General features: G+C 41.5%; 1 protein-coding gene and 1 pseudogene across 4 annotated transcripts in view; one reads left to right on the forward strand and one right to left on the reverse strand.

Moving 5' to 3' along the window:
- Positions 1–16,511, reverse strand: part of LOC311430900 (solute carrier family 12 member 7) — an 81,768-nt gene that overhangs the window by 37,889 nt on the left and 27,368 nt on the right. For all 3 annotated transcript variants that reach the window (XM_084507843.1, XM_084507841.1, XM_084507842.1), the window contains exons 6-8: positions 8,513–8,643; positions 7,240–7,481; positions 2,716–2,927 (exon numbers count right to left, since the gene is read on the reverse strand). In XM_084507843.1, the coding sequence (XP_084363969.1) occupies positions 2,716–2,927; positions 7,240–7,481; positions 8,513–8,643 (585 nt within the window). The remainder of the gene's footprint in view (positions 1–2,715; positions 2,928–7,239; positions 7,482–8,512; positions 8,644–16,511) is intronic.
- On the forward strand, positions 9,307–11,631 carry LOC311430902 (inositol polyphosphate multikinase pseudogene; annotated as a pseudogene). The gene has a single exon. The product of its transcript is annotated as an inositol polyphosphate multikinase pseudogene (transcript).

Below are 16,511 nucleotides of genomic sequence, written 5' to 3' on the forward strand. Positions count from 1 at the left end.
GCCAGGCTGGTCTTCTTCCCCGCCAGCTCGTCTTTGGGCATGTGGGGACAGACCATTCCTGCGCCATTAAGATTTCCCTCTTGAAGAGTGCCCAGCCTTCCTGGACTCCTCTGCCCTTCAGAACTGCCTCCCAAGGGACTCTACCAACCAGTGTCCTGAGCAGCTCAAAGTCAGCCCTCCGGAAGTCCAATACAGCGGTTTTACTGGTCCCCTTCCTGGCCTCGCCAAGAATAGTGAACTCCACCATTTCGTGGTCACTCTGCCCAAGACAGATCCCGACAACCACATCCTCCACCAGTCCTTCTCTGTTTGTGAAGAGAAGGTTTAGCGGGGCGCCACCCCTGGTAGGCTCACTAACCAGCTGCGTCAGGAAGCTATTTTCCATGCTCTCCAGAAACCTTATAGAAAGCTAGAAGGTTTCTGGAGAAAACCATTAGAACCATTAGAAAACTATTAGAACTATATTAGAATCATAAACAGAAGCATGCATGAGAGAACAATGCAAGAGTAGAATAAAGGTTAAAAAGAAAGGTAAATATGAATTGCTACAGTGCAGCTATGTGTTCTTTCATTCAAATGAAGAAGAACAAATTGATGTAAAGATGAAGACTGATGCCACAAAAGCAAAAGTTAAGGAAAACAAGAGAATTGTAAAATTCAGGAATTTCAGCAAGTACTCGAACAGTGACATAAAATGAGATAAGATCTCCAAATTAATATCTACTCCCTCTGAAGTGTATAAAGGAAGTCCAGAAATCACTTTGTCATTGCCAATCAAAAGCACTAAACACTTAGAGGACTCAACAGCAAGTTTCCTTTGTTCAGCGTGACACAGACATGACACTAGCCTGACCAGTCCAACAATCAGATTTGTATTTGTGGAGCACATGAGAGCACAAACAGGAAAAAATAGCTTAGAGACTTTTAATGTATAAATCATTTTCTCCTTTCGTGAGATGTCTCACTGAGCTTTATTACATTAAGTTCCTATAGTCACTGTCCCCAGAGTGATAAACCAAGTGGATTTGAAATTCTGGGTGAAGAAAAAGGGTTACTTTCTGAAAGATGTAAACTTACTGTATACAGATGTCCTGTAAATTGTGGGAGGACTTAGCACACACTTCCTGAGACATCCATCTATGATATCTGAGTATTCCCAGCTACAGCCATAGACACATGGGTATTATTGTCTTTGAATTTGGGTAATTATTCATTCACACTGCCTTTTTTTTTTTTTTCCTCGAGTTTTAGGAACTGGGGAAGTAACAGCTTTTTAGAAAGAAAATTATACATCAAAAGTATTCTTGATGGAAATATAAGTGAAGAGGATCTATTTAATTTAGCCCACTCAGATTTCCCAAGTGTTTTTGATAGATCCCGTTGGTGAAAAACATTAAGACAGTCATGGGATAAAGGGAAAAGTCATCACATGAATAATAAAAATGGTTCAAAGATAGAAAACAGGTAAAATTAAATACAGATTCAGTTTTACAATGCAGGAAAGTCACCAGTGAATTTCCACAAGAAATCATACCAGGATGTAACCCGTGCTTTGCAATGTACTGGACTAGAAAAATGAGTTAGTTGCAAGATGAGAAAGCTTACCAGTAACACTCAGTTATTCAAGGTGGTGGAAGCAAAAGCCAACTGCGAAGAACTACAGAAAAACCATTCCACACTCAATGACTAAGCAGAAATAGGTGAGTTTCATCAACAGGTTAGCAATGAACATTGTTAAGTGTTTCTCTAACATTGAGCTTTCAGCAGACTCTGAATGGTTGTTAGAAAACTCAGCATTATATGACACTGGAAATATGAAATATACTTTTATGTGGCAGTGCTGGTTCAAAAAAAAAAAAAAGTAAACTACAAATGGATGAACAGAAGGAAGGAAAGAAAGAAGGAAGAAAAGAAGGGTGGAAGGGAAGAAGGAAGGAAAGAAAGAAGGAAAGAGAAACAGACTGCTACAAAAGAGAAACAGTAGTTTGAAGTTCAAATTGTAGCAGAAGTTAGAACACAGGACTGTATCCTGAGCATGCAGGGGGAAGGTAAAGCAGCATCAAAAGAAATACTTCTTAAAATATTCAGGGGAAAAAAATGTATGTAGTAAATTATAAAATGCACAGAATAATAAATCTCAAGTAACATTTCTTGTAACAGTCAAAAAAAGATTTACATTTTTGATTCTGAAGAAGTTGAATGATTTTATATACAAATACATTTACATACAAATGTCTCTTTTCCAAGTGTTATATTGAAAGCTAAAAATACTTTTTTTTAAAAAAAAAAAACACAGAACTGACTTGCCATACAATGTTAGACAAACAGCAGACTTCATTCCTCAATTTAGCACTTGTAAATTGGAAAAAGTTCTTCCTCAGAAGAGTTTGAAATAACTATATCTGGTGTTAAAAAAAAAGAGTTAAACATTTCATTTATTTATTTTTTTTAATGTAATAAACACTTTATTACTTTTTTGGATAGAACAACAGTTTTTGAACTATAAAACCTCAGTGATCCCAAATCAAAGCATTTGATACTAAGGTTCCAAAACCAAATGGAAACATTAAAGGAAGCAACACTCCAGGAAGCAGTCTTTCTTGGAAACAGATTAGAGCAAAAGACTTGTGACAGGTAAGACCCCTACATTACTGAAAAGCTACAGGCGAAATCAGTATTCAGTATTCACTAAAAATTCAGTGCTTTCTGACTTACCAATTAAAACTCCACTCATTATTCCCGGAATCCCTTGAATTTCTGTAACATTATTGAGACTAAAGTAGTCATCACACGTAGCATTATGTAAAGAGCTATTGCAGAAGAGGCGCCACAAGGTTGTTGTCTTTGTTTCATTATTGCTTTCAGTAAATTTGGCACAGACATCAAAGCTGCGTTTTGACAATGTACGGTTTCCAAGAAGACAGATGCTACCAAAAACAAACAAACAAAAAAAAAACAGTGATCCTTCAGCGTAGTGTTGTGCAATAAAATATATTTGTCCATTAAACTGCCTCAGAAACCCATTATTTACAATACCCGTGTAATGGGCTATACAACATCTACTAAAGCAGTATATAGTCTCTGCATGTAAACCCATCATCAATAATCTTTAAAACATGAAGCAGACATTTCAACTTTAAGGCAGCTATTTTACTTTCTGATTTTTTCTTTGGAGAATAGAATCAATTTAAGCAGTTTTGCCACTAAACAGCAGGAGTGAACAAATCACGATCTCTATAAGAAACAAGAGAAATTTAGTAATTGGAATTTAAGAAAATGACAAGCCTGACAAAGAAAAACTATAAGAAAGATTAAGCAAGTGACCTGCATTTTCCAGCAAATAAATATTTTACATTAAAAGTTAGTAAATGAGACAGGATGATCAATCAGCAAGATCTAAGGACTCTGAACTCCTAGTTCAAATGCAAATATCATACATGTTCTTCACAGAAAGCAATTAAAGAATTCAGAAAACTCAGAATGGTTTGCAAGAAGCAAATTCCTAACAAAGAACATCAAACATCTAGGAACAACCTGTTGATAAGTATTTGTTAAGCTACATGAAAAAATGTTCTGGAAATATCTCCTCCAGGCTTGTTTAATAAAGTGATACATAAAAATACAGAGAAATTGTCAGAACAGCCAGGGATCAGGTTAGGAAAGCTGAAGCCCTATTAGAATTAAATTTGCCCAGGGACATCAAGGGCAACAAGAACGGTATAGCAGTGATAAAAGGAAGACTAGGGAAAATGTGGGCCATCTTCAGAAGGAAATAGAAGAACTGGTTACCCTGAATATGGAAAAGGCTGAGGCATTCAACAGCTTTTTTGCCTCTCTCTTCACCAGCAAGAGCTCTAGCCATATAGCCCAAGTCCCAGAAGGCAAAGACAGGCACTGGGAGAATGAAGAACCACCCACTGTTGCAGAAGATCAGGCTCAAGACCATCTAAGGAACCTGAAGGTGCACAAGTCCATGGGACCTAATGTGAAGCATCCAAGGGTCCTGAGGGAACTGGTGGATGAAGCTGCTAAGCCACTGCCATCATATTCAAGAAGTTGTGGCACTCTGGTGAAGTTCCTGGTGATGGAAGACAGGAAACAGCCCCCATTTCAAAAAACAGATAAAAGAAAGACCTGAGGAACTACAGGACAGTCAGTCTCACTTCTGTGCCTGGCAAGACCATGGGGGCAGATCCTCCTGGAAACTATGTTAAGGCACGAGGAAAACAAGGAGGTGACTGATGACAGCCAACATGGCTTCACTAAGGGCAAATCACGCCTTACAAATTTGGTGGCCTTCTATGACAGGGTTACAGCACCGGTGGATAAGGGAAGAGCAACTGATATCATCTAGCTGGACTCATGCAAAACATTTGACGCTGTCTGCCATGATATTCTTGTGTCCGAACTGGAGAGACATGCATTTGACAGACAGACCACTCATTGATTAAGGAATTGGCTGGATGGTTGCACTCAAATAGTCAGTCAATAGCTCAATGTCCAAGTGGAGATAGTAACCAGTGGTGTTTCTCAGAGGTCAGTATTGGGACTGGCTCTTTTTAACAACTTTGTCCCTGACATGGACAGTGCGATTGAGTGCACCATCAGCAGATCACCAAGTTGTGTGGTGCGGTCACCATGCTGGAGGGAAGCAATGCCATCCAGAGGGACAAGTTTGACAGGTGGGCCCATGGGAACATCAGAAGTTCATCAAGGCTGAGTGCAAGAGCCTGCGCCTGGGTCAGGGTAATCCCCAGCACAAATGCAAGCTGGGTGGAGAATGGATTGAGAACAGCTCTGAGGAGAAGGACCCGGGGGTGCTGGCTGATGAGAAGGCAATGTGCACTTGCAGGTCAGAAATCTCACCTGCATCAAAAAGCCTGGGCTGCATCAAAATACGCATGGCCAGCAGATTGAGGGAAGTGATTCTCCTCTTCTCTGCTCTTGTGAGACCCTACTTGAGTACTGCATTCAGCTCTGGGGCCCCCAGTATAAGGACATGGATGTATTAGATCAAGCTGAGAGGAGGGCAACAAGCATGATCAAAGGGCTAGAACACCTCTTCTATGAGGACAGGCTGATGGAGTTGGGGTTGTCAGAATGCTCTGGGAAGGTCTTCCAGTACCTAAAAGGGGCCTAGAAGAAAGCAGGAAATTGTACCAAGGATTAATAGGAAAAAAAAATAATGGTTTTAAACTAAAACAGTGTAGATTTAGATTAGATATTAGGAATAAATTATTTACTCAGGGAGTAGAACAGGTTATCCAGAAAAGTTGTGGATGCCCCATCCCTGGAAATGTTGAAGGCCTGGTTGGATGGGGCTTGGAGCAACCTGGTCTAGTGGAAGGTGTCCCTGCTTGTGGCAGAGGGCTTGGAACTAGATGATTTTTAGGGTCCCTTCCAACCTAAACCATTCTATAACATCTGTAAAGATGGAAAAAGGAGCATCAAGTGAAGCATTCACGTCAGTCAGATAAGCAAAAGTACACAGGTAGTACACATTGAGTATTTTTGAAGGAGCTCAGGAAGCTGGTAACAAACAGTAAAAACATTACGTTTGCCATTAGAACAAACAAAAAGCATATTAAGTGACAGAGAATATTTACTTGGTGTAACATCTTGTTTCTGATAGCAGTCAAGAGTAGATGCCTTGTGAAGGGTACAAGAACAAGGGAAGCTTACAGGACACTATAGTACAGCTTCAAGGTATGGCATCACAAGTCAAGCAGATTTCATAGAGAACCTGCTGCTAAAAAGGATGATCTTGCCATTTTCCTCTTTTTGCTTGCTATGGTGTTTGATGAACTATTTATCCTATGGAAATTTCCTCCAGTTTGATTTAGCTGGAAGATCATGATGTAAATTAATGACATATACTATTTCAGCATCTGCACAATGGCTAAACCTAACAGAGATGAAGTGAGGTGATGGACAGCTAAGTGAAAGAGGAATCTGGTAAGCTAGCTGTCCAAATGTTAACAAGAGAAGCTAGACTTATTTTTTTTTCCAGACCAACGCTAACTTGCTGCATGATGGTGAGTTTGGTGACCTGCTCACCATGAGATCAGCTTTAACACAATATGAAACCATGCTTGAATTTCTTATTTTAAGGCAGACTCACCAAAATGTGAACAATTGCATTTATAGGAAGACATAAAACTTTTTTTTTTTTTTTTTTTAACAGTAATATATCACAGTAGCAGTTCCCAGAAAACCAGGAACAGGTTTTACCTGTTACAAAGACCTGTTCCCAGCTCTTTTCAATGCTACGTATCTACATGATCCCTCTTTTACCTATACGGAGGAATAAAAGATTTAAATACTTTCCTACTGGAAGTTCCAGTTTCTTAGAAATCCATGTTCACTTCAGAAAAGTGTCAATTTTGAACATACCTTTATTTTGCAGTAGAAAAGTTAGTATAATTTTACAGTACAAAAATACTGCTTTAACGTTCAGTTTATGAAGAAACCATCAACACCTCAAAGTACTACAGAATCCAGAACAATCATATAGCACAGGATCAGTTCTACATAATAGATGGCAATTCACTACAGTAGTTCCCAGGCTCTTCCACTAATTTCTTAAGTGGTACTATTGTTTACCCTCCATGCAGGAACAGATGCACAAAAATGTAACTTGCATACTGATAACTGGACACCAGAAAAAATTCTTAGCAAGCTGGCAATGTACAAAATAAAGATGGTGAGGAGCGATATGCCATGTGTGACAACAAAGCTAGATTTTAGTAACAAAAAGGTAGAAAAGTCTTCATATAAAGCAAATGAATTTAACACTGTAAACCTTCTATTTTGAATAGGGTAAAATGGAAGCTTTGAAAATTTCATCATCATGACAAAGTTTGAAAGTATGTTACCTATGGTTCATAGTTACATCTCTTTTAAGGTTTTACTTTATCCCATAGATTTGAGTTTTTCGTTCATTAGATAAAACAGCTATATTTACTGTCAGCAAGACCACCTTCATGTTTAAGTGTGAATGGAATAATGGCCAGTAATATTAAGTACCAAAGAACCTTTTCCAGAGTATCAAGTCTGGTAAACAAAGATTCAAATATATAGTTCAGACAAGCAAACATGTAAGTGCCTAATAAACATGATAAACATAATAATAATAATAATAAGCTTATGAACATAAACATAAGAAACCTACCATGGAGGTCAATTGACATATACATATGTTTTAAATAATAACCTATACTACTTAATAACGTCACTTACGGAAAGTCAGGTGGGTCAAAAGCAGTCTTAATAACTCCAGCATATATGGCAATGATGGATAAAATCACACAGGCAAGGAAGACCAGTGCAAGCTTGTTAACATACTTGACTCCCACAAAAACTACTACAGCCATCAGAATGATAATACATGTTCCATAAACTCTCATGTTATTCAGCATAGCCTCTGTTTCTTCACCACCATCTTCTGCTTTAAATATAGCAGCACTTGGAGAAATGTAAGTCTGTAGGAAATATGGCAAATTATCATACATATTTTATTACTTCACAAACAAGTTCTATCAGATGACAAAAGTGTTTATCAAAGAGCAGAAACAAATATCTCACTTGATCTGGTATAATGAAATTGCAAAAAATTATTTTCAAGATTTTTACTGGTACAGAGACACTGTAGCAGACTCAATTTTAATATACAATGAGTTTTTAACTATATGCCCCTCCTCTTTTCTAACCCTATCTATTATGTAGATTACTTTGAAGAGCTGCATGCACTCAAAGTGACATTATCAGCAAACTGTAAAATTGAATAATCAGTGATCTATGTAAGGGAAAAAGCAATGGGAGTGAGGGTGACAGAAGAGGATAAAACAGAGTGTATATGCTGAGAAAGAGGCACTGCTTTTGATCCAGCTTTTCTGCTAAGAACTTCTGCCTCTCATAAATTTGTGTCTCTGCCAGACAAGAAAACACAAAAAGGAATGGAGGAGGAGGAGCAGCATAACAAACATGTTTCAATACAATGGGTATGGATTCCATATAGAACCCATACTGTAGCCTAGCCTGATGGCTTTTCTTTCTCTTCTAATACCTTTACTTTGGATTTTTTTTTCTAAGTCTTACCACAATTAGCACAGTTTTTCTTGCAGCTATATATGTGTACAGCACAGACACAGTTTGTGCGACCATTTTTATTTAGAATGCATTAAGAAAAGGTGGCAACAAATATTGTATCTGGTACAAATTAGTAAAGGTCAGTTACTGAACTGTTTTGTTCCTAATTTAAATGGGAAATAATTGACATCAGTCTTTAACATGTTTATGTATTGCTGATCAAAGTTTGTTGAACTTCTTCAAATAATCACAAGTATAGTAAGAATATTGACATACCAGATATATAGTATCAAAGCATTCAAAAACAAACTAGAATACAGTTTAGGCCTTATTATAACTTATTTACAATTACTGAATAATGTCTAAATACAGTAATCTCCCACAGTAGCCTGAATACAGCCTTACAAGACTTAATAGTACTTACCAATAAAATTTCAATGGTACCAAGAATGTACATCGCTCCTGCAAAGGTCGTACCCAAGTAGAAACAAAGTCCCACTGCTCCACCAAACTCTGGTCCTAAAGATCTTGAAATCATGTAGTAAGAACCTCCAGCTGTGAATTTAACCAAAAAGGTTCCAACCTTTCAGATTAGTGATGGCAATAGAGAACAAAAAAAAATGAGTAATTCAATCAACCTAGATACATATTTGGGAAAACTGCATGAACCTGCATTGAAGTATCCATACCAAACCTGTATTTAAAAACAAAAAAAAAGCTAAAACTGGCAAATGCAGATGCTCATACTTTTTTCTTTTATTACACAAATAATTCAACATATATCAAATAGCAGCAATGGAAGTCTTGCTGCATTTTACTATTTTCTTCACTGATCCCTATTGATACTTGGTTGTCAAGACGATAGCTCTGGTGCTGGCTCAGCCCACAGTGCAGTGGTTGATCACAACAGTCAGAGCTGTATAACCACCAGCACAACCAAGAAAAGTCAACAGGTAATATCTGCAGGGGACTCTTCTGAGAGGTACAGAGGCACCCATTTAATGACCTGACACACGCTTAAGACATTTGTTGCCTACCAGGGGGTCACATTAGAGATGTTGTTGAGAGATTGCCAACCCTTGTGTAGCCTGCAGACTACTATCTACTGCTGTCATTCAATGTAGGCATCAGTGACACTGTCAAGAGCATCCAGAGTGTTTCACGAAGGACTACAGAACCCTTGGAGCACCTGTAAGAGTCTCTGGAACAAAGGTCTGCCATGATATTCTTGTGTCCGAACTGGAGAGACATGCATTTGACAGACAGACCACTCATTGATTAAGGAATTGGCTGGATGGTTGCACTCAAAAGAGTCGCAGTCAACCTACATCCAGGTTGGGACCAGTGATGATGGTGGTGGCAGCAAGGGGCTGGCAGCAGGGATTTAATAGATGTATTCTGCTGTTGCACCAGGTGGCCAGGCACCTGTACAGAAAGGATAAAGGTGGTATTCTGCAGCATCTGGATAGGACTGTCTTGAGCGGCTGTAGTGATCACCTTGAGGTCCCAGGGAGAAGGATATCTACAACAAGGTTTATGATGCTGACTGTTACAACAGCTTTCTTCTGGAGCTGCAAAAATATCTTCCAAAGTAATTCCGTATCTGGTCACCACCTACTGCACCAAATGATACATATCTAAAACCAGAAGTTATGATGTATAAGTTTTCCAAGCCTTGCATAATGGATGTAAAAATAGGGCAGAAAAATTATGATTTATATGCTTCAGCTGAGAAGATACAGCAGCAGGTCTGCAAGTACTCACTGATGGAAGAGCTTGGATTTTTGGTAGTGGACATGAGGGTTTACCACATCTTCTGACAGCTATGAGACAGAAAATCAGCACTATAGAATAAGCTTGGCAAAGGAAACAGTAAAGGATGGCATTTCAAAGTTTTTCTACAATTGGTATTGCTTGAAAAAGATGTGATCACTGCCAGCATTCAGAAGATCGAAAAAATTTTGAGGTGATTTGAGGACTAGAAACAACTCAACTTGTTTTGCTCATTACCAGTTGTTTACAAAGTTTCATGTCAGGCAACAACCATGCACTTCAGTAATGACACCTTGGCAAGGGGAGTGCCCAAAGGACTGTTATCAGGTGGAGACATACTTTAGTATAATAATATTCATAAGTAATTAATTCTACATAGAATTGAAAAATTGAGGTCTCTGTAAGGAAGGGCTTTTCCAAATTTTATGCACTTCACAAAAAGGCGTACTCTAAGAGGCAACACAGTCAGATCTCAATAAAAGTAGAAAACATGGAGCAGGACAATTTATGGAAAAGCAGCACTTGCACAAACACAGGAGCACCTGAACAGAAGTGTTATACCCCAACTGGAAAAAGTTGTGTCCCATGCTAGCAGAGACCAAGGAAAGCACAAATATAGAAGTCCAAACAATAGATTTTGCCCACATGTCTCCTAGCAACAAAAAGGATGAGGGCTACATTTTTAATGTGTAAAATTTGATTACTGTACTTCAAAATACTTTGGATAACTAAATTATGGTTTTTACTGGGGGCCAAAGATAACCAAGAGCAACAACATGATAAATTTCTGCACCTGTAATGCTGCATAGCTGGGTTTGTATTGTTCTACTATATTTTATTTGTCTTTGTACTTTTGGTAGAAGAGTTTAACTTTTTATAGTCTCACTCAGGAAAATAACTGGTTGTTAATTGGTGAGTACAAAAGGGTGAAGATCCTTGAGATAAGCAGGACAGGTAAATTAGTAGGATGAAGTGTATATGGTTGGCTTAAATCCAAGGAGTACTGTTGTACAATAAGCAGGGGTTGTGTTACTACCCATAACAACTTTAGATTAGACAACATTTGCTCACTTAGCCTTGATACTGGGCCATATCTCCATTAAGAGGTTTTTAGAAAAGAGACTGAAAACTGTGAAGTACAGGACTGATGTCTTCAGTACGCTGCCTTCTTGCATTTACTGTATTTGAATAACTGGAGTTAACCTTATTTTGAGAGAAATCTCATTTAGATTCAGACATCTAACCTGGGAACCAGCGTATCAAGAAGTGCTTCTCCATATAATGGGGTGATGTCATTGTTCTTCTAACACATTGGTATGGGTGCTTCCCCTCTTGGTGGTTGTCCATAGCCAGATGTTCATTGCAGACAAGCTGCAATGTAATTTGTATTGAGATGCTACAAAAATGCTAGACTAAAATGTGGTAACAGGTTTTAACTGTACAACTGCTACAGAAACTATTTGCTTCTGAGAAAGAGTAAAAAAAAAAAATTTAGATGTTCTAGGAACTAATTCAGTATAGGAGATTAAGTCAATCTGTTAATGGAGTTTATAATGTTGCGACTAAGGGAAATGTTTCACTCCTTTGTTCTGAAGGCCATTCTCCAAAAAAAACAATGCTTTTAAAAGCAAGCTAACTGAATGGGGAGACAAAGAATTTTGAGTAAGCATACTGAGATTTCCTCAAGCTGCTTACAACTGGAATTTCTGCAAGAAGCATTTCAGATTTCCACTGTCATGGAGCACCAACTGGAACCAAAGAGCAACACAGATGAAGGACCCTTTGCCGCAAAGATGTAGTTCAATCCAGCAACAACCAGACACACCTCCACGGGTTTTGATGAACTCAGGGTCTGTGAACCTGGGATAAAGCTTTTTTTTTTTTTTTTTTTTAAATTAACACACTGGCAAGGTGTATGATTTGAAAATTGTCACAGGAAAAATAAAGATTTTCATATGGAATACTTGAGATTGGGATGATGGTGTGTCTCCTCTGTATGTTGTATATGTGGCTTTCCTAATGTACATGTATGTTGTGACTTTTGTATAGCTGACTAGAGTGAGATATATAAAGTAAGCTTTTAATGCTTTAAGGAAGCCCTATAAATAAAACTTTTCAGAATGGATTTGTTCATTAGAAATATACATTTTCTAAGTATAGACTTAATGTGACATTGTGGCCTTCCTCCTTTCTCTGTGTGATGTTAGAATCACAGAATCATTTAGGTTGGAAGAGACCTCCAAGATCACCTAGTCCAACCCCTGACGTAACACTAACAGTCCTCCGCTAAACCATATCCCTAAGCTCTACATCTAAATGTCTTTTAAAGACCTCCAGGGATGGTGACTCCACCATGGGCAGCTCATTCCAACACCTCACAACCCCCTCAGTAAAGAAGTTCTTCCTAACATCCAACCTAAACCTCCCCTGGTGCAACTTAAGCCCATTCCCCCTCATCCTGTCACCAGGCACGTGGGAGAACAGACCAATCCCCACCTCGCTACAGCCTCCTCTAAGGTACCTGTAGGGAGCAATAAGGTTGCCCCTGAGCCTCCTTTTCTCTAGGCTGAACAAACCCAGCTCCCTCAGCCGCTCCTCGTAGGACTTGTTCTCCAGACTCCTCACCAGCTTTGTTGCTCTGCTCTGGACACGCTCGAGCACCTCTGTCTTTCTCGTAGTGAGGGCTCCAAAACTGAACACAGTACTCGAGGTGCGGCCTCACCAGAGCTGAGTACAGGGGGACAATCACTTCCCTAGCCCTGCTGGCCACACTGCTTCTTATACAAGCCAGGATGCTGTTGGCCTTCTTGGCCACCTGAGCACACTGCTGGCTCATATTCAGCCGACTATCAACCAATACTCCCAGGTCCTTCTCTGCCAGGCAGCTTTCTAACCACTCATCTCCCAGCCTGTAGCTCTGCTTGGGGTTGTTGTGCCTGTTGTGCCTGTAGTGTCTGTTTTCCCCTTAGAGACAGGTGGAACCCATCTGCAGTTGTCAGGCTGGGTGCTGAATAAAATGCCCTGTGGTCAAAATAAAAAACACATTTCTGTGTCAGCGCCAGCCTCTGAGCCATGTGTTTATCAGGTGGGCTTTCCATATCCTCTCTGTACCCCTCCCTGCCACTGTAGGGATAAATGAAAACACCACCTGTACTCCCACTCCATCCACTAACTGTCCCAGTCCCCTAAAGTCCTGTTTGATAGTCTTCAGGCTTCTCTCTTCAATGTCATCACTGCCAGCCTGGACTATTAAAAGAGGATAATAGTCAGAGGGGTGAACCAGGTTGGGAAGCTTTCTGGCAACGTCCCTGACCCTGGCCCCAGGGAGGCCAGGGTCAGGCCTCCAGGGACTTCCCTATGGGTAGGGTCAGGACGACAAATAGGTCCCTCTGTTCCCCTGAGAAGGGAGTTGCCTGAAATGATAGCCCTTCCTTCTTTCTTAGTGGAAACAGTCTTGAGCCATGGAGTTGACTTCCTCGCCCCAGGCATCCTCCTGGGTGGACTTTTGACTACATCCTCACCCACCGGTCTCAAGCTCCAGGGCATCAAACCTGTTGTGTATGGGTACCTGGGAAGGAGAGGCTGGCAGGAAGGGGGTTGCCTGTGATGTCGAGCAGGGACCTGTTTCCATTCCTCTTCTCCTAGGTCCCCTCCCTCTGCTCAACAGGGACTGGGCAAGGAGTCCACCACTATTTGGAGTGTCTCACCCTGGTGCCTTTCCTTCCAGCCCTGCAGGGAGTTGCTCCACAAGTCTATCTCCCGCTCACACTCCCTGATATCTCTCAATCTCTCGACCTCCTCCTTGAGCTCTGCCACCAGTCTGACCAGGCCATCCACCTGCTCGCACCTCACACACACGGTGTCTCTGCCGCACTCAGATGGCAGCAACAGGCTCAGGTACTCCCTGCATCCAGAGACCTGAACTGCCACATTTTTGAGCGGGCACTCCATCTGGGTCACCACAGACCTTCTGGAAAGAGCTTTCTGCCTAGTGCAGACCATGGCAGTTTAGCTATAGGTAGAGAGCTGGTAGATGAGCTGTTCTTCTGAGCAGGGAGGGATGCTCTGCCCCACCTGAGCGAACTGCCGTGCCACGCCCTGACTGATCCGCCATGCCCTGTTTGCCCATCCTGGTCACCGTGCTCCTTAGGGGCTGCCTTTGTACATCAGGGGAGCACGCGCTGCTGGCTCTGCCCACACCTCATCAGCCTCCCTCACGAGGGCTGCCGGGTCCTGGCAGATCCCTCGGCTGCCTCGAGTGGCCTCGATGCCAAAAAAAAGCCCTGCCCACCTCGATCCCTCTCTCCGCTGCAGAACGCGTCTGCCCCAGAGCCAATTGCCTCAGAGAGAGAGGCAGACGTGTTCTGCACACCATCTGTATATACATCTTTGCAAGTTCTCAATTTAGCATCTGTTTCCTATGTCAAGAGAAAAACAGTATTTGTTCAAGAAGTGTTTGAAATAAAAGCTGAAATTTTAGTTAAAAAGTTTACCTACTAGTCAAACTGAGGTGCAAAAAGGAATTGCACAGGCAGTAGAAGCAGGTACATGTGGCTTGAGAAGATGCTGTCCAGATGTGCAGAGATGGGATCAGGAAACCCAAGGCACAAACGGGGCTTGGCAAGGGACACAAATTAAAACGAGAAGGGATTCTATAGGTACGATGGTCAGAAAAGAAAGGCCATGAAGAATGTACCACTTCTTGACAAATGAGAAGGGAAACCTAGTAACAACAAATACAGAGAAGGCTGAGACAAAGAAGCTGTTGAGTACCTCAGTCCACACTGCCAGTCAAGCTTCCCACATCTCTGAATCTCTAGACAATGGCTATGTGAGTAAAGTCCCTCCCACCACAAGCAAAGTGCAGATTCAAGGCTACCTGATAAAACTGAACAGGTTTAAGTCCATGGGGTCCTATGACATGTCTCCCAGGATCCTGAGGGAATTGGCTGATATAGTTGTCAGGACACTCTCCAACTTATTTGAAAAGTCCTGGCAGTCAGGCAAAGTCCCTGGTGATTGGAAAAAAAGAATCATTGCTCCCATTTTTATAAAGGTTCAGAAAGAGGACCTGTGGAATTACAGACCAGTAAGCCCCACCTCTGTGCCTGGCAAGACCATGGTTCAGATCCTGCTGGAAGCAGCATCGAGGCACATCCAAGACAAGGAGGTGATCTGAGACAGACAGCCTGGCTTCACCAAGGGCAAATTGTGCCTGACCAGTCTGGTGCCTTCTACGAGGGAGTGACTGCTTCAGCTGACAAGGGAAGACCAACCAATGTCATCTACCTGGACTTACAACATAAGGCCTTCAACACATGACATCCAAATCTCCAAATTGGAAAGAGATGGATTTGAAGGGTAGACCATTCAGTGGATAAGGAATTGGCTCGATGGACACACACACAGAGTGGTGGTCAATGGCTCTATTTCCAGGTGGAGGCTGGTGATGAATGCTGTCTCTCAGGGGTCTGTCTTGGGACTGGTACTGTTTAGTATCCTTATCAATGACACAGACAGTGGGATCAAGTACACCCTCAGCAAGTTTGCAGATGACACCAAGCTGAGCCACAGTTGATACAACAGGAGGAAGGGATGCCATCCAAATGGACCTGACAAGCTTGAGAATTGGGCCCATGTGAAACTAATGGGGTTCAACAAGTCCAAGTGCAAGGTGCTGCACCTGGGTTGGGGTAATCCCAGACAGGAGTACAGACTGGGTGAAGAGCAGCCTTGCAGAGAGAGACTTCGGGGTTCTGGTGGACAAAATGCTTGGCATGAGCCAGCAATGTGCACTCGCAGCCCAGAAGGCCAACTGCATCCTGGGCTGCATCTAAAGAGGAGTGGCCAGCAGTTTGGGGGGGTGGGGGGGTGATTGTTCCCCTCTACTCTGTCCTTCTGAGGCCCCACTTGGAGTACTTAAACCAGGTCTAGGGCCCACAGCCCAAGAAAGTTGTATATCTGTTACAGTGGGTCCAGAGGAGGGCTACAAAGTTGATCAGAAGGTTGGAGTACCTCCCCTACAAAGAAAGGATTGAAGTGGGGATGTTCAGCCTGGAGAAGACTCCAGGGAGACCTCGTTGCAGCCTTTCAATAGGTAAATGGAGCTTATAAAAAAGGTTACATGAGCTTTTTACTCAGGCAGATAATGATAGAACAAGGAGGAATAATTTTAAACTAAAAGAGGAGAGATTTACATATTAAGGAGAGATTCTTCACTAAGAGGGTGGTGAAGCACTGGAACAGGATGACCAGAGAAGTTGTGGATGCCCCATCCCTCGAAGTGCCAGGTTAGATGGGGTTTTGAGCAACCTGGTCTAGTGGGAGGTGTCCCTGCCCATGTCAGGAGGGTTGGAAGTAGATGATCTTTAAGGTCCCTTCTGACCCAAGCCATTCTACAATTCTATTTTATGATTGTGTTCTTCGTGGATCAGTACTGGGACCGGTACCATTTAACATTTTTGTCAGTGACACAGACAGTAGGATTGCATGCACCCTCAGCAAATTTGCAGATGACACCAAGCTGTGTGGTGTGGTCACCATGCTGAAAGGAAGAGGTGCCATCCAGATGGACCTAGGTTTGACAGGTGGCCCAAGACCAAGTGCAAGAACCTGCACCTGAGTAAGGGCAATCACACACATAAATACAG

Source organism: Aythya ferina, assembly GCF_964211825.1.
Source record: "Aythya ferina genome assembly, chromosome: 2".
In the NCBI taxonomy this organism is placed as follows: Eukaryota; Metazoa; Chordata; class Aves; order Anseriformes; family Anatidae; genus Aythya; species Aythya ferina.